This window comes from Camelina sativa, chromosome 15, assembly GCF_030686135.1.
Source record: "Camelina sativa cultivar CO46 ecotype springtype chromosome 15, ASM3068613v1".
NCBI lineage: Eukaryota > Viridiplantae > Streptophyta > Magnoliopsida > Brassicales > Brassicaceae > Camelina > Camelina sativa.
In genome coordinates, this window is record NC_141894.1 from 12,052,396 (window position 1) to 12,074,233 (window position 21,838).

Consider the following 21,838-nt stretch of genomic DNA (forward strand, 5'->3'; position numbering starts at 1 on the left):
AATTATTATTATTAAAGAAAGGTTATTATAACAAGTGTTGTCGTCTCTTCCGAAAAAAAGGAAGAAACGCAGAAAAGCTAAAGCTTCGGGTTCGGAAGGGCATTATGTATTGACATCTCTCTCTCTCTCTCTCTCTTTCTCCTTTCCTTTTTCTCCCATATGGCCAATATGGAACCAAGCAGCTTCTCTTTGGCCATCTCTTCTTCTTCTTGAAGCTGCTTCTTCCTTCTTCTCCTTCTTCTTGATTCTTCTTCTTGATTCTCTTTATTCGTTTTCAATATGGCTCAATCTTGTCTTAAGATCGTTCGGATTAACAATCTAAGGAACAGAGTGAATCGTCGGATATTGATTCTCCGACGATTCACTCGTTTGTTATGGAGTAGGATCGTCGCTTGTACTCCTGGTAAATCTAGGAGATACTTGTTGCTTTCTCGCGCTCTTCCATCTCCGAATGTTTCTCGTCCGTCTCTTTCTCCTTCTCCTCCTCAGATCCCCGCCGTGGATGTCGTCGTCGTCGGTAGTGGTGGTGGTGGTGGTGGCGGTGAGCTTGTTCGTCGTTCTTCCGTGGTGTACGAGCAACACGATAACGGTCATCGGAGATCGGATTCTGATCTTGTTTCTTTAAAGATTAGTCTCTTAGGAGATCCAGAAATTGGAAAAACTAGCTTCCTGGTTAGTTTTTACATTATTAACTCATAAATCAAATCCATAATCATAATCTATAAATTGTGTAATTAATTATTTTGTTAATTTTTTAAGGCGAAATATGTTGGTGAAGAGAAAGAAGTAGTAGAAATGAGAGAATTGGAGCAAGGGATCAATTGTACGGACAAGACGTTATACATGGGAGAGGCTCGCATTTCATATAGTATTTGGGAATTAGAAGGTAATTAACATTATTTGTTATTATTGTTAACCCACATTTATTTAGCAGAGAATATTCAGAGAAATTAAGATTAAATTAACTTCGTGTTACACAGGGGCTGAGAAATCAAGGGATCAGATCCCAGTGGCTTGCAAGGACTCTGTAGCGATTCTCTTTATGTTTGATCTAACCAGCCGTTGCACGCTTAATAGTGTGATTAGCTGGTATCAACAAGCTAGGAAGTCTAATCAGGTATATATATATATTTAAAAAACATTTCACTATCCTATTCCCAAATTTGGTCTCATTGTATAAAAGTCTTGCTGTATGGAATTTGGTGTTTGATTGATAGCGACGGTGACGTATATTTTGGCTTAGACAAAAAAATTTGACGTGTATTTTGGATTTTGGTCTTATGCATAGAAAAGAAAGGCTAAGAGTCAAACTGTTCTGTTTTAGTGTTTTGTGTAAGATTCAAATGTTTGATACGTTTTATGCAGACGGCGATTCCAGTTATGGTAGGAACCAAGTTTGATGAGTTTATTCAGCTTCCTATTGATCTACAATGGACAATTGCTAGCCAGGTAACGTTTTGGAACTCATATAAATCAGAGATTCTAGTAACAAATAAATGCAAAGGAATCAAATAAAGTACTCATTAGATTGTGAATGTTTCTGTATAACAGGCGAGAACATACGCGAAGGCGCTAAACGCGACGCTCTTCTTCTCGAGTGCTTCTTATAACATAAACGTGAATAAGATCTTTAAGTTTGTGACGGCGAAGCTCTTTGATTTACCGTGGACAGTGGAGCGCAACCTCACTATCGGAGAACCAATCATCGACTTCTAGATTCTATCCAAAACGTATTTGTATATAGATATAAAAGAAGCGAACCCGAAAGAAAGCGTTTTATGTTTTTTCTTTTCATTCACCGCCAAGCTTGCCGCTGTGGGACTGATCGGACCACCGTTTCTAAGTCGTATTTAAAGCGAAATGGAGGGATGAGGCGGCGGAGATTTCGCCCGCTTTCTCCATTATTATCTGTTTTTTTTCTAACGAACAAAAAGAAAAAAAGAACAGAGAGTATAAATGGTTCCGAGAGGTAGAAAAAAACAAGAAAAAAAAAAAAAAAAAAACAAGCAAAAGAGGAGATGGTGAAAATGTATTTTCTTTTATGTCTTTTCGTTTTGTAATTTTTTCACTTTCGATGGTCGCTGGAGATTTTTGGTTCCGGTAAATTCTAAAGAGTAAATACCATTTCGCTTTTGAGTATTATTATTAAGCTGAGATTGAGTTTTATACACATATAGAGGAGTTTCAAGCTCTACGTACGTCTCAACTCTCAACTCTCAAGTGAGAAAGTCTAAAATTTGCATCGTAGCAAACTAGCAATGTTTAACGTTTTGATATCCATATATACTAGCTTTTTTGAATTTATGGACATACTACTTGTTCTAATGTTTATTGTTGATCAAGTGATCGTCGAGTAAAAGAAGAAGTAACAAAAGAGACTAAACATAGGGTTTTTTACTAAGATTGTTAAGGATCGGCAAAATTACAGTAATGTTACTAAAAGTCGGTCGGTTAGTTACAAAACTGTACACTCGCTAATACTATTTAAGTATTTAGAATTAGAATCATATAATCTCCTGACTTTTATTCCAGTTAACTTTTGTCTCTGCTCATTCGGGCCTTCCCTTATTTATAGTCGATGGGACTTATTGCACCATTGTTTTGGGATCGATGTGGTACCGTTTAACCGCTCTGGCGACAATTGTTTGTACTCGGGCCATCGTTTAAATGAGCTGAGCATGTTAACGGGCCATTTATGCATGTCACCGGTCCAACTTGTTCTATTCGGTCAGTCAATCCTTCTAGGAATTCCGTTGACCATTTGTTAGATAGATTGAGAGAAGACCTGCTAAAATGGGGTGAAACCCATATCCAACATTAACAACGTTTTGATACTTCCAAAAATCGTAGTATTTTAAGTTCTTAACAGAAACACATGCAACAATTTGTTGCGATGTGACGTGCTTTGACTTACACATATTTATTGTAAGGTACGTCTACCAAAGGTACATGAAAGTTCACTAATACCGTTGGATGTGCACAAATATGCAAAGAACTAACTAATATGATATGCAAAAAAAAAACTAATTATATGTTTTTATTGATATATGTTTATTAATTATCCACTATTTTCGCCATTTTAAATTTCAGAATAATAAGGATAGATCAGTTTTTTTTTATAAGAAAATGTTAGTTTTCAAAAAAGTTTTTTGAAAGCGTAATTTCAACACGAACAAACTTAAAAATACATATGCCTCTCTAACCTTTTTTTCTTTTTGAATATCCGTTCTATATTAGAATGTGTGTTCTTTTGAGGCATTATGTCGATTCATCTAAAATGAAAGGAGATTTTACGAAAATTTAGAATACTCTTTTTTTTTGGGTACAAGTTTTTCATTCATATTAAAACGATTATGTCCCATTGTGCTCTTTTTTTTTTTTTTGTTAATGTTTAAGTATGAATCAATGATACTCAAAATTTAATAAAGAAAAAGGAAAAAAAAGGAAATGCATTGTAGCTTCCTTCCAAAAAGTAAAACAATATTGAAGTGTATAGTAACTACTCCATTTTTAAACGGAAAACAATCCGTTACAGTTTAGTTGTAGTCTTTTCGCATCGCCCGAGAATCTCATGATCTCATCCTAGTTCATTTTCAAATGTTTCGTCATGTTTGTGCTCATCTCATCCAACCGTTCCAAGCAGGATGTTATATCATTCTGTAACGGCTAACGATAAAGAAAAAGTTCTTTTTATCAGGCTTTGACATTTTCACGCCAAGGACGCAACATCATTCAATAGTGGTCAAGTTCAACGCACGAAACATTACTCCTCCTCACCCTTTTCTTTATTTTGGTTTGTATTCGAGTGAATTTAAAATTAGTAAAACATATAGCGACATCAGAAAGACGTTTTTTAGGGGACTATTTGTCATAGCGCAACCGACCGTTTGTAATTACTTTTCACACTGACAAACACTTTATGGATTTTATTTTAATTTAGTAATTCTGTTTTATCGTGATTTTAGTGTTGTTTTGTCTATGTTTGTCAGTGATTTAGTGTTGTTTTGTTTTGATATAAGTTTGGTCGAAAGCAATGTTTCAACTAATAATAATTAAGTTTTAACAAAAACAAAAAACTAGTAGCAAGTTAAATGCCTGCAAATCAACCTTAGATTGGGCCAAACCCCATGTCAGCTTAGAGCTTGACTGGTTCTCCCGCTAGCTCCCGCAAACGCTGCGTTTGCGTTTGCGGGCGGTTGCTAGCGTTTGGGACCAATCACACAAATCGCTCCCAATCGCTCCCAGTCGCTCCTAATCACTCCCAACAGCTGAATTCCAAAAGCTGGTTCCCGCAAGCGTTTGCGGTTGCGGGCGTTTCCGTTTCAAAATTTCTTTTTTTTTTTGAGAAAAAACTTGAAACAGATCAATGATAATGAAATATATTTTTTATATATTTTTTACCTAACTATTTTATTCATTAAGGATGAGAGAAAATGAAGTACGGATACGATTGAAAATATTAAAAAAATAAACAATTGGAAGAAAATAATATTTCAATTAACAATAATCCAGAAAACTTGATGTAAATTTAATGGCACATCACACATAAGTTCAAAAAAATCTAAATAAATATGACGTTTCACCAGAATTTTAAGAAAATAAGATTATTTGCGAAAAATAAAAACAAATCACGAGTGACTCTTCTCAACTCTCGTTTGATCATTACTACCGATGCAAATACTGCCCCACAGAACTTATTGAGTGTGTGAAATTTAAGAAAAAAGATCTACGATCTAAAACATATGTTTAGTCATTTATCAAATTACTTGATTAAAGTTTTGGTAAAAAGCCAAATGCATAAAGTAATAAGTATTTCATTATGAAATTTATTTATTTTTTTAATAATTATTTTAGTATTTTTAATGAATTTTAATTATAAATCAAGTTTAATAAAGATTTTGATATTTTAAAACATTTATATAATTATATATCACATTTATTATGTTCCAACAGCTATTGCACCCGCTGGTCAACCAGTCGTAAACCTCCCGCAAACGCACCAATTTTAAACCGCTAAACCAGTCGTTCAAAACGCTTAATAACGCTTGAAATCGCAATCGCCCGCTTCCGCAATCGCAACCGCAACCGTAGCGTTTGAACCAGTCAGGCCCTTAGAGCTTGACTGGTTCTCCCGCTAGCTCCCGCAAACGCTGTGTTTGCGTTTGCGGGCGGTTGCTAGCGTTTGGGGCCAATCACACAAATCGCTCCCAATCGCTCTCAGTCGCTCCCAATCGCTCCCAATCGCTCCCAACCGTTGAATTCCAAAAGCTGGTTCCCGCAAGCGTTTGCGGTTGCGGACGTTTGCGTTTCAAATTTTTTTTTTTTTTTGAGGAAAAACTTGAAACAGATCAATGATAATGAAATATATTTTTTATATATTTTTTATCTAACTATTTTATTCATTAAGGATGAGAGAAAATGAAGTACGGATACGATTAAAAATATTTAAAAAATAAACAATTGGAAGAAAATAATATTTCAATTAACAATAACCCAGAAAACTTGTTGTAAATTTAATGGCACATCACACATAAGTTCAAAAAATCTAAATAAATATAACGTTTCATCAGAATTTTAAGAAAATAAGATTATTTGTGAAAAATAAAAACAAATCACGAGTGACTCTTCTCAACTCTCGTTTGATCATTACTACCGATGCAAATACTGCCCCACAGAACTTATTGAGTGTGTGAGATTTAAGAAAAAAGATCTACGATCTAAAACATATGTTTAGTCATTTATCAAATTACTTGATTAAAGTTTTGGTAAAAAGCCAAATGCATAAAGTAATAAGTATTTCATTATGAAATTTATTTATTTTTATAATAATTATTTTAGTATTTTTAATGAATTTTAATTATAAATCAAGTTTAATAAAGTTTTTGATATTTTAAAACGTTTATATAATTATATATCACATTTATTATGTTCCAACCGCTATTGCACCCGCTGGTCAACCAGTCGTAAACCTCCCGCAAACGCACCAATTTCAAACCGCTAAATCAGTTGTTCAAAACGCTTAATAACGCTTGAAACCGCAATCGCCCGCTTCCGCAATCTCCCGCAACCGCAACCGCAACCGCAGCGTTTGAACCAGTCAGGCTCTTAATAACGGGTCAAAACGAATTGATCAAATATCATGGAAATAGTAAAACCATACAAATATTAAGTTTAACAACATGCTAATTTTGAAAGAAAAAGATTGTAACCTTTTAAATATTATCTACTCATATCAATCAGGCTTTTGTGTATAATATGCAAATAATACTCTTTTCGAAATAACATTTCACTTTACATAGAAATTATCAGCTATGTTGGAAACACTTCTTTACAAGTCCGTCGTTGGCCTTAGTTTTTTTTTTCAATAGATAATTTTGATCAACGCATTGGGACCCATGTGATGACCACATCAAGATTCCGATTATTATCTCTCCGATTAATTTATTTCGCATTTTTATATAGACCATGAGAATTTAGCGACTTTCTTATATATATACACATACGCAACGCAACCACTTAAAAATTACTCCATTTTAATTTGGCTTATTCCTTCCTCTCTACATGATGGATACATTCTCTTGTAATTCTTATGAACAAAACCATGCCCATAATGATGATGTTGATCTTGATGCTCATGATGATGATCATCATGGTGGTGATCATCAAGAGGAGAGTGGATGGACAACTTATCTTGAAGATTTCTCAAATCAATACAGAACTAATCAGCATGAAGAAAGCGATCATCATCAAGACAAGAGTTTTTGTTCGCTTTCTGGCGTCTCTCCTTCTCTGGTCTCCGACGCTGCCACTGACGCCTTCTCAGGCAAGAGTTATCCGGTTAATTTTCCGGGGAAATTGAAGTTTGGGAGAGGAAGAACCAAAAAGATTTGCGAGGATGACTCTTTGGAGGACACCGCTAGCTCTCCGGTCAATAGCCCTAAGGTTAGATACTACTTAACACAAGCAAACTAAAACCTAAGCCATAATTAAAATTCTAATCCATAAGTTTCTTTCTAACTTTTAATTTAGATTGTTAAGAAGTGCTTTAAGAAAAACAAAAAAATAATATTAGATTGTAAGATTGAGTGTAATTATCACCTAGTTAACTCCAATAATTAGTTTCCCTTTCTTCTTTTTTGTTTTTGTATTAATTTCCCTTTGTGGTAGTTAGAGCATATCTGTAATTTTTAAATGAATGATATATTGAACAGGTCAGTCAGTTTGAACATATTCAGACGCCTCCTAGAAAACTTGAGGACTATGTCTCTTCTAGTTTCGTTATGGTAATCTCTCTACCTCTTTCCGACACATAATTTATTTGTCTCTCTATCCACTTGAAAAAAAAAAAAAATCATTAAACCCATAAGGAAAATCTTGAGAAGTTTCTTTTTGAATAATATAATGAAACAGACTTGGTTTGTATTATTAGATTACCGCAATATTCATTTTTTTGATGATAAGGAAGTTTCAATTATCTTTTAGTATTAATAATGTTTGTATTATAGTATTTGATGGATATAGCACGTAATTATGTTTTTGAAACGATTACGATAGGGAAATATTAGGAGCATGGGGGATCATCAAATCCATATACAAGAAGGTGATGAACCAAAAATGACGATGATAAATAATCTCGGAGAAGGAAACAATAATAACATGGATTTGAGGAGTAGAGGATTATGCGTCGTCCCTATATCCATGTTGGCTAATTTTAACGGTCGCTTCTGAATGATAACCAATTCTATAAACATCCTTAAATAATAATTATATAAACCCTTGTAAATTTAATGGTGTTTATATTCATACCCATCTTGTATATGTGCTTGATGTGTGTATGTATGTACATCTTGATGGGTATGTGCTCAATTACATATGTATAGCTTTTGTGTACATATATAAACACATATCGGTGGGATATTTGTAAACATTTGTAAGAGCTACCATATCATACAGCTTAATAGCTTATGAGAGGTTTTGCAAATTACACACTTTTCTTTTATATTCTTTTTTTTCAGACACTTTTCTTTTATATATCTAAAAAGTTTGACAGAGTTATATACCTATATGTTTGCCAAAAAAAAAAGAAAAGAGTTATATACCTAGATTAGTTTATTTATATGCAGATACCTTGTTATGGCAGAGTATATGGATAGCTATACATGCATGTAGATATGATAAAGTATACCAATTAAATTTATATCCTCACAGAAAGTTAGTACAATTCGATTTTTATTTTTCTATTTGATAATTAGAAGTTTCGGGGACAATATAATTTATCAATTTCACTTATTTATTAGTTGAAAACGCATTAATTAAAATTATATTTGTGGTGTTACATACAGTACTAATGAAAATTTGAGCATACTATTTCTCTTAGCCGTCCCAGCTCCAAACATAATAAGCTACTTGGTATAATCTATTGTGACGCTAATAATATATGTCACAGAGTAATTGATAACCATATCAAATAACATTATATATAAGTCATGTATATATATATCAGAGTTGCTTGAAGAAATGATAGACTTTCTTCTTTAATTTTCATTACTTTATTTTCAAAATTATTTATAGGTTAACGGCATCTCTAGATTTTGGCTAAAAGAATTGAAGTCAAATTCAGATTTATTAAAAAAATATATTTTTTTCTTGCATCCGTTAGCCAAACCTTCGTGTTAGGTGATCGATCAAGTCCTCACCAATAGCTATTTCTTATTCTAAAAATTAAAATAAACTAGTAGAAAGCAAAAACCAATCCATCCGAATATACGAAACAAATCCGTTTTAGTCTTTAATCGAAGATATTAGATGCTGTCCGTTTAATTCTGAAACGTGTTAGATGAAGTGTCTAATCAAATCGGTTATGACTAGACGTTATATAAATTGCTGATTATTTATCTTTAATTAGTTCCTTTCGGTATTGATTATGAAGCTCTAATTATCGTTTTGCAGGTTAATTAAATAAAAAGATATCAGTTAATTGATTAAATTATTTTGGTTTCATTTCATATAATAGAGGAAATATTTTCGTTGAATGTTATTCTATAATTTCCAGCTGCTTAACATTCTCCAAAAGCTCAATATGATGTTGCAAAGTTGATAAAATGTCAAAATTAGTCCTAAAATATTAATAAAGATTAATTATATGATGATGTATTATTGATTAGAGATTCCTATACACTTCAACGAGAATTAGAATATTTACGAACTATCGGAGAAAGCAACCTTAAATCTCATCTTTGATGTCAAATCGGATCCTTAAGAATCTCATCAAGGATTCATTCATTTTTTTTGTTCAACGATATAATGATTGATGTTTGCCATTTAGGGTTTTTGGAGGATTACTTGCTACATTTCCATGAACACTATAAAACCGTTTGTCGATATGCTAATATTTGTGTGATATCCTTATGTATATATAGTCATGCATATACGCTAGCTCATGTAATGTATATGTAGAAAGTTTTAGTAAAATCTGGTTATATAAGAAGGATGCCTGATTCTTACAATGCCTATCTCAAATTTTTTTTAATCCAATATAACATTTTGGAGAAGTTGCTTCTGGGACGCAATGTCCGTTGTCAATGACAAGAGTGTTGCATTGCATACATAAAGACACGTCATCAGCTTGCCGGCTTCATGTTTATGTGTATATATATATATATATATCAGGATTATGTATATATTATTTTATAACTAGATAGTTAATAATATCGAACCAAAATTTTAAGTAATCTTCAAAATTTGTGAAAAAATCAGAATATAAGGACCATTTATGATTTTTTTTCGTTAAAGGGCCATTTATTGAGTCACAAATAAGAACTTGAGCATTGGTTCTTCGGCACAAAATTTATTATTTGACATTTGTTTTTAACTTTTTAGTGTACTTTTTTTTTGTATAAACGGATCACAGATCACCTAATACAAAAACAGGAAGGCAGCATGCAGTTAATTACGGAGACATATATATATATATATATATATATATATATATATATATATATATATATATATATATATATATATATCAAGCAGAATTGTAGCAGAATTGTTTTTCTTTCTTTGATATATTTCATTCTTACGATTGTGATTCTATATATAAATGGTCCTTTACGATTGTGGTTCGTTTTATTTCGTTGAAGGACAATTTATTGTAGTATATAGAATGGGTATATTGGCTACCAATTCACCCCATTCAAAAAATATATTTGTATAAATAAACACAAACACGTACATATGTACTTTAATATATATATATATATATATATATATATCCATATTATTTGCTCGTGACGGGAAAAAGAAAAACAAATAAATAATAAATACGCAACTTTTTCAAAATTGAGATATAAACGTTACATAAGCTTGCATGCCTGGAGGCTGTGCAGCTGCATGATGTATGTTTAATGATTATCTTAGGCGACTAAAACTTTACAAAATTAGAAAACCTAAGTAAAAATGTTCTTTAAACTAGTTATTATACAAATGAAAATTTTTCCAAAAACAAACTTTTCTTTTTCAAAATGAATTCATTTTTTTTTTTCAAGTTTCAAATGCATGAATTCATCAATCACGAAAATAAAAGTTTGGTTTTGTTGGAAATTTTCTCTCAAAGAATTTCACGGTTGTGATGTGGCACATACTATAATATACACAGAGATTATATATTACTGTTAGATGTATACGCATTTAAAATTCTTATAGAAGCGAACAAGAAGAAAGATCAAGACATGTCAGGTACAAATGATATCTCTTAAAAATAAACATAAACTAAAAATTAGTTCTAATGGATACAACAAAATAATTCATGAATCAAAACATAATTGGATAATTAAAAGGACAAAAACTTAAAAGAATGAAAGAAATAAAGAAAGGAATATAACCCGTGATTGCAGGGACGGGGGAATTTAGTTGGGACTTGGGATTACGATAGTCCGACGTATGGGATTAAGGACCCACTTTGCCTCGCAATCAAAAAGTTAATCTCTGTAATATTCCAGATTATGTTATTTTAATCCCATGTGCTAAGTACCCAAATCCTTGCTTTATTGTCAAAGGTTGATTCCGTTTACATTTGACGAATCAATGTATATATCTCATATCATGCATTGATTTTTTTCATTGTTGAACTTGAAACATCAAAATGAATCGGTACCATTTTGATTCTTTTTTTGTTTTTCTTTTGTCATGTCAATACAACAACCGCTGTCTAGGTATACCTCTACTTTTTTGGTATTTGTATAGATTTTGATTTCGACCAATACTGTAACTCATTCTTCAAATCGAACTTAAATGTTTTAGTTTCATTGAATAATATGAATCCTTTGGCACCTCATCATACACAATAAATTAAAACTATATGAAATGCCCCTTAGTTATTTAGATATAACATACTACACCTAAAATGATTATTAATCGAATAAACTGTGAAGGTAAAATGTTCATCAAAATATTTTTGCTTTAACATATACCAAGATGTAGTTGGCCTGTGCGTTACTGCACGGGAAAGTGAAAATTTAAAATGACTTACATTGTTAATTTCACATTTTGAGTCGAAATGTTATGATAATTCTTTAACTGTATAGTATAAAAGTCATAAATAATGACTAAGATTAATCAACCAGATTAGTTAAATAAAATATTTATTGTATATATAAAAATGAAAAATCGATTCAGTGACAATAAGAGTTAAAGATATATAAATCTAGGTTTACTAAATCATAATCAGATAATCAATTTTGAAATATATTCATATAAAATAAAATTTAAATCATTATTCTATCAAAATTTATACAAAAATAATAAGAGAATCAGGGAGAAAGAGCTCATAGCTGCAACCAGCCAAATTGACTAAAAGATAAATCCATGAAAAATTAGAAATCACAATTAATTACCTAAATTAATAATTAGAAGAGATGATCAATACATGTTAGATGGAAAACAACATCAAACAAAAGTTAGATGAGTGAATCAATAAATAAAGTAATCCAAATTTTTTAACAAAGATGAGTGAATCAATGTTAATTAATATTCAAAGAACAAATACTCTTTTCAAGGTCCATAAATATATATAAAGAGGTGTAAAAAAAATATTTTGGTAGTATTTGTTGTCAAAAAAAAAAAAAAGAGGTGTAAAAAAATGTGCGAAAAATAATAAATATGAAATTGAAAGCTGGGAGTACGACGAAGAAACACAATTGTTGAATCAAAATATTGCAACTTTTGAGATCATTAACAAATCTAAACAGTTAGATGAGATAATAAAAACACTTTCATCCGTTATATTTAAATTGACCCCTAAAAGTGAGTTTGCTATAATATATGAACATATAAATCTATGAAAAAATAGAAATCACAATCAATTACCTAGATTAATACTTGGAAGAGATGATCGATGCATGTATAAATAGAAAACGACACCAAACAAAAGTTAGATGAAAAAACCAATAAATAAAACAATCAAAATTTTAATGAAGACGAGTGAATGATGTTGATTAATAAATTAAAAGAAAATAATACTCCAAATTTTTAAAATTTGGAGGTGTGAAACAATACTCAAAGAACAAAAACTCTTTTCCAAGTCCATAAAATCTGTATATATATAAAAACAAAAATATGTGAAAACAAAGAGGTGTGAAACAAAAAAGTATGAAACAAAAATGTGCGAAAACTAACAAGTGCAAACATTGAAAGCTAGAGGTACGACGAAGAAACACAATTGTTGGATCAAAACATTGCAGCTTTATATAAATAAAGATGTGTAAAACAAAAAGGTGTGAAAACTAATAGTTGCCAACATGGAAAACTGGGGGTGCGACGAATAAATATAATTGTTTGATCAAAACTTTGCAACTTTTGAGATCATTCAAAAAGGGTGAGATCATTAATAATACTCAAAGAACCAAAACTCTTTTCATAGTCCGTAAAAATCTGTATATATATAAAAATAAAAAGGTGTGAAAACAAATAGGTGTAAAACAAAAAGGTGCGAAAACAAACAAGTGCAAACATTGAAAGCTAGGGATACGATGAAGAAGCACATTTGTTGGATCAAAACATTGTAAATTTATATAACAAAGAGGTGTAAAAAAAAAAGGTGTGAAAACTAACAGGTACCAACATGGAAAACTGGGGATGCGACGAAGAAATACAATTGTTGGATCGAAACTTGACAACTTTGAGATCATTAACAAAGGGTGAGATAATTAATAATACTCAAAGAACAAAAATTCTTTTCAAAGTCAATAAAAATCTGTATATATATAAAAACAAAGAGGTGTGAAACAATAAGGTGTGAAAACTAACAAGTGCAAACATTGAAAGCTAGGGGTACGACAAAAAAACACAATTGTTGGATCAAGACATTGTAACTTTATATAAACTAAGAAGTGTAAAACAAAAAAGTGTGAAAACTAACGGGTGCCAACATGAAATAATGGGGGTGCGACGAAGAAACACAATTGTTGGATCGAAACTTTGCAACTTTTGAGATCATTAACAAATGGTGAGTTCATTAATAATACTCAAAGTACAAAAATTCTTTTCAAAATTCATAAAAATTTATATATATATATAAACAATGAGTTGTGAAAACAAAGAGTTGTGAAAACAAAGAGGTGTGAAACAAAAAGGTGTGAAACAAAAAGGTGCAAAACTAACAATTGCAAACATTAAAAGCTAGGGGTATGACAAAGAAACACAATTGTTGGATCAAATCATTGCAACTTTATATAAACAAAGAGGTGTAAAACAAAAAGGTGTGAAAGCTAACATGTGCCAACATGGAAAGCTGGGGGTGCAATGAAGAAACACAAGTGTTGGATCGAAACTTTGTAACTTTGGAAACAAAGGTTGAGATCATTAATGATATAATACTCAAAAAACAAAAACTCTTTGCAAAGTTTATACAAATCTGTATATATATAAAAACAAAGAGATGTGAAAACAAAAATGTGTGAAACAAAAAGGTGCGAAAACTAACAAGTGCACACATTGAAAGCTAGGGGTACAACGAAAAAACACAATTATTAAATCAAAATATTTTAACTTTTTATAAACAAAAATGTATAAAACAAAAAGGTGTGAAAACTAATGGGTGCCTATATGGAAAGTTCGGGGTGCGACAAAGAAACACAATTGTTGGATCAAAACTTTGCAACTTTTGAGATCATTAACAAAGTGTGATATCATTAATATTACTCAAAGAACAAAAACTCTTTTCAAAGTCCATAAAAACTGTATATATATAAAAACCAAAAGGTATGAAAACAAAGAGGTGTGAAACAAAAAAATGTGAAACAAAAACTTGCGAAAACTAACAAGTGCAAACATTGAAAGCTAGGGGTACGACGAATAAACACAATTGTTGGATCAAAACATTGCAACTTTATATAAACAAAGAGGTGTAAAACAAAAAGGTGTGAAAACTAACATGTGCCAACATGGAAAACTTGGGGTGCGACGAAGAAACATAATTGTTAGATCAAAACTTTGCAACTTTTGAGATCATTAACAAAGGGTGAGATCATTAATAATACTCAAAGAACAAAAACTCTTTTCAATGTCCATAAAAATCTGTATATATATATAAAAAACAAAGAGGTGTGAAACAAAAATGTGCGAAAACAAACAAGTGCAAACATTGAAAGTTGGGGCTACGACGAAGAAACACATTTGTTGGATCAATATATTGCAACTTTATATAACAAAGAGGTGTAAAAAAAAAGGTGTGAAAACTAACATGTGCCAACATGGAAAACTGGGGATGCGACGAAGAAACACAATTGTTGGATTGAAACTTTGCAACTTTGAGATCACTAACAAAGGGTGAGATCATTAATAATACTCAAAGAACAAAAACTCTTTTCAAATTCCATAAAAATCTGTATATATATAAAAACAAATAGGTGTGAAACAAAATGGTGCGAAAACTAACAAGTGCGAACATTGAAAGCTAGGGGTTACGACGAAAAAACACAATTGTTGGATCAAGACATTGCAACTTTATATAAACAAAGAAGTGTAAAACAAAAAGGTGTGAAAACTAACGGGTGCCAACATGGAATGTTGGAGATGCGACGAAGAAACACAATTGTTGAATCAAAACTTTGCAACTTTTGAGATTATTAACAAAGGGTGAGTTCATTAATAATACTCAAAGTACAAAAACTCTTTTCAAAGTCCATAAAAATCTGTATATATATAAAAACAAAGAGTTGTGAAAACAAAGAGTTGTGAAAACAAAGAGGTGTGAAACAAAAAAGTGCAACACTAACAAGTGCAAACATTGAAAGCTAGGGGTATGATAAAGAAACAAAATTGCTGGATCAAAACATTGCAACTTTATATAAACAAAGAGGTGTAAAACAAAAAAAGGTGTGAAAACTAACTAGTGCCAACATGTAAAGCTGTGGGTGCAATGAAGAAACACAATTGTTGGATCGAAACTTTGCAACTTTTGAGATCATTAACAAAGGTTGAGATCATTAATAATATAATACTCAAAGAAGAAAAACTCTTTTCAAAGTTTATGCAAATCTGTATATATATAAAAACAAAAGGATGTAAAAATAAATACATGTGAAACAAAAAGATGCGAAAATTAACAATTGCAAACATTGAAAGCTAGGGGTACGACGAAGAAATACAATTGTTGGATCAAGACATTGCAACTTTATATAAACAAAGAAGTGTAAAATAAAAAAGTGTGAAAACTAACGGGTGCCAACATGGAAAGCTAGAGGTGCGACAAAGAAACACAATTGTTGGATCGAAACTTTGCAACTTTTGAGATCATTAACAAAGGGTGAGATCATTAATAATATAATACTAAAATAACAAAAACTCTTTTCAAAGTTCATAAAAATCTGTATATATATAAACAAAGAAATGTGAAAATATAGAGGTGTGAAACAAAAAGGTGTAAAAACTAATAGGTGTAATTTTTAAAAGACAGGGAGTACGACGAAGAAACATGATTATTGAAAAAAAACTTGCAACTGTTGGGATCATTAATAATTCTTAACCGTTAGATGAGATAATAGAAACAATGTCATCTGTTAGATAAAGGTTGACCCCAAAAGTGGGTTTGCTGTTATATATAGATATATAAAAGCATCACAGAGTATAGTGATCCTTATTTACAATAATACAACTTAAATTTTGACAAGAAGTGCTGCTCCAAAAATTTGAATCCTAGCTATTACAGTAATTTAGAAATTGGGGTGATTTGGTAGCCCATATGCCCATTCTATGTTTAACTCTTTGTATTATGGAGACACAACTGGAAAAATAGGTATCCAGTGCTAAGCGAAACACCTAATAGAGTACCATCAGTTAGACCAGTAGTGACATATCACATATTGATCTTGTTTAATTTGCTTCCTTAAGTGTAGGTCATGTATATAGTGGTAAGACTATCCGCTTTAATCAACAAAATATAGTACCCTTCGAATGCTGTAACCTTCATCATCTGGTATATACTAGACAAGATCAAATTTCGGTTCAACCAAACAAGAAACTAGAATCACGAATATAAGATAAATCGTTTATAGTATAACGAACGCCAATAACATCAAATTCCAAAATATCCATAAAAAGAAGCAAACCCCATAAAATATTGCCCCAAACTTTGTAAACCAATTATTACGTAGAAGAACTAGTGAATACAATAGCAAAGATACATTTATTATATGTTTTTTTGTCTTTTCTCTTTTACTCGGGTGTCCAAAGATATATTAAAGATAGTGTGGTTTCCAAGTTTTCCTACGAAGATGTCGAACCGCATCGGCCGCACCACCGCTATGAACGTATGTCTTACATTCTGGACTTGGCAACCACAAGGCTAGTCCCTTCGCCCATTCCATCAGCTCCCGGCCTTGTCCAACTCTCCTTGAACTGTTCTTCAGTAACACCTGTACGTAAAAAAAACATCATTATTTGAAAGAAAAATAAAATCGATGGTAGGATAACTAAACCAGATTTGTTCACTACTTAATGCATCTAAGTTTATACATTAGCTATATTAATAGCAGTGTAACAAAGAAGAGTCGGTCACCTGTCTCATATAAACTTTTTTTATTGTACTTAACTATAACTTATAAGTGGAATCAGTCTCATAACACACTCTATTTTCACTAATGTTATGTATGTGTGCAAACAAAACCAAAAGTAACATACCTTTGCCCATGGCTGCAGTGGAGGAGATTCCACCTTGGACGGTCTTAAGATAACGATCATAGTAATTAGCACCTGACCATTTCTGATGAGCTAAAGTATCAACCCCATGTGTCCTCTCTTCTCTCTGTATCCTCTCCACATAAGCCAACATCCCTCGCCTCGCGTAATCCTTTGCAAATGTGTCAACCACAAGAGCATCCGCATGGAAACCCGCAAGCGTTATGAACTGCCAGCAATATCCAAGCCTAGCGATCCGTGGAATGAACTCCATCATCTGCTGGTCCGTCATACCAGAAGCGTCCCAGTTGAAGGACGGCGAGAGATTGTAGGCGAGCATGACCTCCGGTGTTTTGGACTTGACTCCTTCTGCGAAATGGGTGCATTCGTTAAGGTCAGGACTTGCGGTTTCCATCCAGATGATGTCTGCGATCTGTGCAAAGGCCCAACCACGAACCACGGCAGCTTCAACCGAGCCTTGGAACCGGTAAAATCCTTCTCTGGTTCTGGGCAAGTCCCAGTCCCAGAAAAGATCTGTCACGCCAAGTTTTGCTGCTAATTCTCGGCCTTTCTCGTTTGACAGGCAGTTCTCATACCTGCTTAGTCCAACAGGTCAATACACATCAGAAATAAAGTGTTTAACAAAAGCAAAACAAAACAAAAAAGTAAAACATATGAGTATGTTTTGTAGGGATAAAAAAACATGAGAAAAAATAGTTTTAGAATATTGTAATTTAGAATCAATATACTACCATTTTTACGATTATAACTTAAACCATATGACTCATTGATAAAACTAAAAAATAAATCTAACTAAATATGGTAAATTTGGTAAGTATCTTTAAAAATAACTGCAATAATGATTATTCTCAAGCAATATATATATTACGTCTAATCCTTTACCTTGCATGGCTTAGCCACTCGTTCACTCTCCGACTCTTCTCATTCTCGTTGAGGTTCATGCGCTTGAGGGCCTGCAAGACAGCTTCCGAAAAGGTCATAAGACCGGCAGAGTTAAGCCACTGGTCCTCAATGGATTGCAACGCCGGACCGTTCTTGCCTACAGCCATTCCCTCGGCGAGAAGCGAGGACATACTTTTTCCCCTGAGGCTCGGGTTAGTGGCACCGAGGATGAACTGGTGGTCCCTCGAGTCGATGTTCGACTGGATCAGAGTGGCTGCGACCGCGTCTGTTCTAGCGACCAGGACGGTCTCTGTGCCCATCACATCGAACTGGAGCCTAGCCGCCACAAGGCGGTTGATGTGTTCGCTAACTGCCACCAGGACTTTTCCAGCCATGTGGCCACACTTCTTGGTCACGGAGGACTGGTCCTCGATGTGGACCCCAGCGGCGCCTCTCTCGACGAAGAGCTTGCAAAGTTTGACGGTGGCGGTAGTGCCGCCGAAACCGGTGTCTCCATCGGCGATGATGGGCTTCAGGTAGTCAATGAACGGAGTTTTTGTTCTCTCTTCCCTGCTCATGCTCATTCTTGCCTCCCTTTGCTTTCTGTGATGCATATTCATGGTTGTAATTAATTATCATAGGGATATTATTTTGTTATAATTACACTTTCTTTTCTATTAAAGAACCTAATGAAAATTTCTAATAATTGGCTTTAATGGTCTATTAACGTATATTTGCACTTTGGAGATTAAAAGCGGACGCATGCATGCAAACCTAATAGAAATGTTTCACATTATCCAATGATTTATAGAATTAATTGTTGATTTTTGATTAACAATGGGATTGGTGCAAATATTATTATTTTTTTAGTTCTAGAAGTAAAACTATCCTACTTTTTTCGGAAACTTTCACTTTAAGGAAATTTGTCTTAACTAGAACGTGTAGAAGCTATAGTTTGACAGACCATTAAATTATTCTGAACACGTAGCAACGTAAGACCTCGAAAGATGTAATTTCGTTATCATATAAAGCATACCGATCAGCAATAATATAAATATCTTTTCAATTTTTTAGCATGAGGTCTTCGATACCATTATTTTTCTTAAGCACAAAATTAATTTTCCTAATAAGCAGCCGATATCTAATTTCCACTAATATAAGCAAAATTACCACTAAGCTTGGTATAGTTGCAATAAAATAATTTATTAGTAATTAAATATACCTGTCATGGTACTGCTGAGCGAAGAAGAGGTGTTCAACCTTGTTAGGAACGGTATCGTACGGATAGTCAGCAAGATCCGGTCCAGGCTCGTTAGTGGAGGTGTGAGTGGACGAGCACTGCCAACCAGAGACGTAGATCGTGTCCAAATGTTTAGCCATCATGGTCACCTGAACAGGGTCCAACGCGCCGAACGTGCGAGAGGCCGTGCCATTGGCTTGGTGACTTTTAAGCGTTCGCCACAGCTTCTTAGCCATCTCGTTCGAAGCATATCCTTGCTTGAGATGGCCACGTAGAGCCACGACGTCACGGGCTGTGTAAGGACGCCTTGTTAGCTTGAACCTCTCTGAGCTCCACCAAGTCTGCACTTCCGCAACCTCCGCCTCGAATCTCCCTTCTTCTTCCATAATCTGATTTTGGTTTTTTAATCATCAATTCGCATGTTAGTCTTAAGTAGTAATGACATACAATTTGTTATAACCAACATAATCAAATAACAAGAAATAAATTCATGAGTTGTTTTAGTTACCATAGAGGGGACAGAGAAAGATGCAGCCATGGCTTCAACTTTTATGAATTGGAAATGATTTTGATTTGTAACGCCCTATGAAGTAGAGAAGCTTCAAGCATGTTTCTCTTCTTACATATCATCTCCTTATATACTATTTCTGCATTGTAAACTATTGCTTTCTTATGAAGTTTTAGATTAAAATATTTAAAATATACTTCTTATCAAAGGAGAACTACTTGTGCTGATGTATTATTTTTCTTTTTTTCCAAGTTGGATTAAAACCTAAAAACTATTTTTATTTCTTTCATTTTTTTTCGTCTGTAAATTATATTTTTTTTCTGAAATTAATAATTGTGACACGTATGAGGGTATTATGGCAGAAACGAATTATCATTTGACATCCTTCATATGTTGTCTATTTCTTTTCATGTCTGTAAGAAAAAATGTGATGTTTATAGAATGGTTCAAACAAGCCAAGAGTTGCACAAGGATTTATGCTACGGTTTCTAATAGATACAGCCATATATATGTGCCGGTCCATGTGAGCATGCATGGCCTACGATCTTTTAGCCATGTATATAACGAATCGGTTTAAAGTAATAATCTTAGATTCTCCCGGATGAGTATATATATAATATAGGAAATGGGTGCAATTAAGAAAGAACACGAATTTATTATGTGTCATCTTACCAACCTCACACGTTTTTGATCAATAAAGATGCACAATGTAGCTCAATTAAGGGCATAATCTGCAACTAGACAATAGCTAAGACTAGCGGCAAAAGCACTATTCACTTTCTTTGAAAGACGATTGCTGGTTAACTTGCCATACATATTTACCACACATATTCAATCATTCATACAAATTTGTCAGCACCATCAAAGTGAAATAACTTTACAAGAAAATGTACTTAAGATTCAATCATATAGTATTAATTACCGATAGCGTGCTATCATACTTACAAGTGGTTTTGTAGAAATGTACCTACTTAAGTTTTCAATGTGATATTGAACCGATATTAAACAGAACTTTTCCTTCGTATTTTCTCCTTCTCTTTCGTTTTTTTTGTATACCTTTATTATTATTCAAAGGTCCATACCTTTATTTGTGAATGATTTGGCATAGTCATTGCTAAATACGTGTTAATATGTTCTTCTAAGTGAGCTAGAACCTCAACAGTTTTATACTGATGTTTTAAAGTTTCGATAAATCATTTCAAATTTTACGTGCGTGTTGGTAATTGTGTTTTTAGGAACTGCGTATGAAAATTTGGTGATTATTTATGTGGGTAAAGTTTTAAAATCGTATTTGAATTTTGAACTCTTGAGTAATTTTAAAATAAATAGTTATGTTTCCCGAGGAAAATAGATAAACCCTATCCTTCTTTGAATTGTGTCGCAGATTGCACACGACTTGGCAATCCTATCTTCCCATTTTGTTGCTGTCGGTTTCCTCCTTTGATCTTGTTTTCTTTTAACGCCTAAACATTATTTTAGGGAACCTTTTCTTTTGGTGTTTTAGCTAACTAAAAGTTTAGTATTTTTACACTAAATTTAGAACTCTAGTAGAGATTATCAGTATAGTGCATGTAAAATCTTTTGTCGAAGTTTCATCATGAACATCATAAATTAGCATATAACATCGTAAATTTTGATAGTGCATAGTACTGCATACAGAACTTTTCGCTTTGGAGATTTTGGTAGTACCATCCATTGTATCTGAATGATGCAAGAAAATTTAATAAAATAAAATCGAAAATATTTTTCATGGGTCCATAAACCAAACAATGTTCAGTTCAGCTTTGCCCAAATCGGTGTGCTACTACTACCACGCTAGTAGACTATTTAACTATTTAAACCTTTTTGTGACAAAAAAAAAAAAAAAAATAATTTAATACAATAAATGTTCCTCCTTTTTTTCTTTTTTTAAATGCGGAATCTCTAATATATCAATCAATTGACTACAAATAAAATAGTTACATGATCATGTATTAAAGTTTTCTTACAGATCGTATAAATTTACTTTTTCAACA

General features: G+C 32.7%; 3 protein-coding genes across 3 annotated transcripts; 2 read left to right on the forward strand and 1 right to left on the reverse strand.

Annotated features, from left to right (window-relative positions):
• LOC147926530 (septum-promoting GTP-binding protein 1-like) lies at positions 1-2,142 on the forward strand. The gene is made up of 5 exons (XM_087487977.1): positions 1-672; positions 760-886; positions 981-1,117; positions 1,366-1,449; positions 1,552-2,142. The coding sequence occupies exons 1-5, from the start codon at positions 280-282 to the stop codon at positions 1,714-1,716; spliced, it is 906 nt and encodes a 301-aa protein (XP_087344103.1). The 5' UTR covers positions 1-279; the 3' UTR covers positions 1,717-2,142.
• Positions 2,143-6,316: 4,174 nt separating this feature from the next.
• LOC104746605 (vascular-related unknown protein 1-like) lies at positions 6,317-7,999 on the forward strand. Its single transcript, XM_010468126.3, has 3 exons — positions 6,317-6,942; positions 7,212-7,283; positions 7,555-7,999. Exons 1-3 carry the CDS (start codon positions 6,562-6,564, stop codon positions 7,726-7,728), a joined length of 627 nt encoding a protein of 208 aa, XP_010466428.2. The 5' UTR covers positions 6,317-6,561; the 3' UTR covers positions 7,729-7,999.
• Positions 8,000-16,531: 8,532 nt separating this feature from the next.
• Positions 16,532-20,271, reverse strand: LOC104746606 (isocitrate lyase-like). The gene is made up of 5 exons (XM_010468127.2): positions 19,824-20,271; positions 19,298-19,704; positions 18,076-18,678; positions 17,176-17,768; positions 16,532-16,910 (listed from the first exon to the last, which is right to left on the reverse strand). Exons 1-5 carry the CDS (start codon positions 19,851-19,853, stop codon positions 16,813-16,815), a joined length of 1,731 nt encoding a protein of 576 aa, XP_010466429.2. The 5' UTR covers positions 19,854-20,271; the 3' UTR covers positions 16,532-16,812.
• Positions 20,272-21,838: the final 1,567 nt, after the last annotated feature.

What these genes read in the sequence shown, in the direction of transcription:
- LOC104746606 (XM_010468127.2), bottom strand. Translation starts at nt 19,853, where the DNA reads ATGGCTGCATCTTTCTCTGTCCCCTCTATG. An exon ending in GAGTGGCTAAGCCATGCAAG is followed by an intron (nt 17,769 to 18,075) that starts GTAAAGGATTAG and finishes TGGACTAAGCAG; the next exon opens with GTATGAGAACTGCCTGTCAA. An exon ending in CACTGCAGCCATGGGCAAAG is followed by an intron (nt 16,911 to 17,175) that starts GTATGTTACTTT and finishes TTTTACGTACAG; the next exon opens with GTGTTACTGAAGAACAGTTC.
- LOC147926530 (XM_087487977.1), top strand. Translation starts at nt 280, where the DNA reads ATGGCTCAATCTTGTCTTAAGATCGTTCGGATTAACAATCTAAGGAAC. An exon ending in TTGGAAAAACTAGCTTCCTG is followed by an intron (nt 673 to 759) that starts GTTAGTTTTTAC and finishes TAATTTTTTAAG; the next exon opens with GCGAAATATGTTGGTGAAGA. An exon ending in TAGTATTTGGGAATTAGAAG is followed by an intron (nt 887 to 980) that starts GTAATTAACATT and finishes CGTGTTACACAG; the next exon opens with GGGCTGAGAAATCAAGGGAT.
- LOC104746605 (XM_010468126.3), top strand. Translation starts at nt 6,562, where the DNA reads ATGATGGATACATTCTCTTGTAATTCTTATGAACAAAACCATGCCCAT. An exon ending in CTCCGGTCAATAGCCCTAAG is followed by an intron (nt 6,943 to 7,211) that starts GTTAGATACTAC and finishes TATATTGAACAG; the next exon opens with GTCAGTCAGTTTGAACATAT. An exon ending in TCTCTTCTAGTTTCGTTATG is followed by an intron (nt 7,284 to 7,554) that starts GTAATCTCTCTA and finishes CGATTACGATAG; the next exon opens with GGAAATATTAGGAGCATGGG.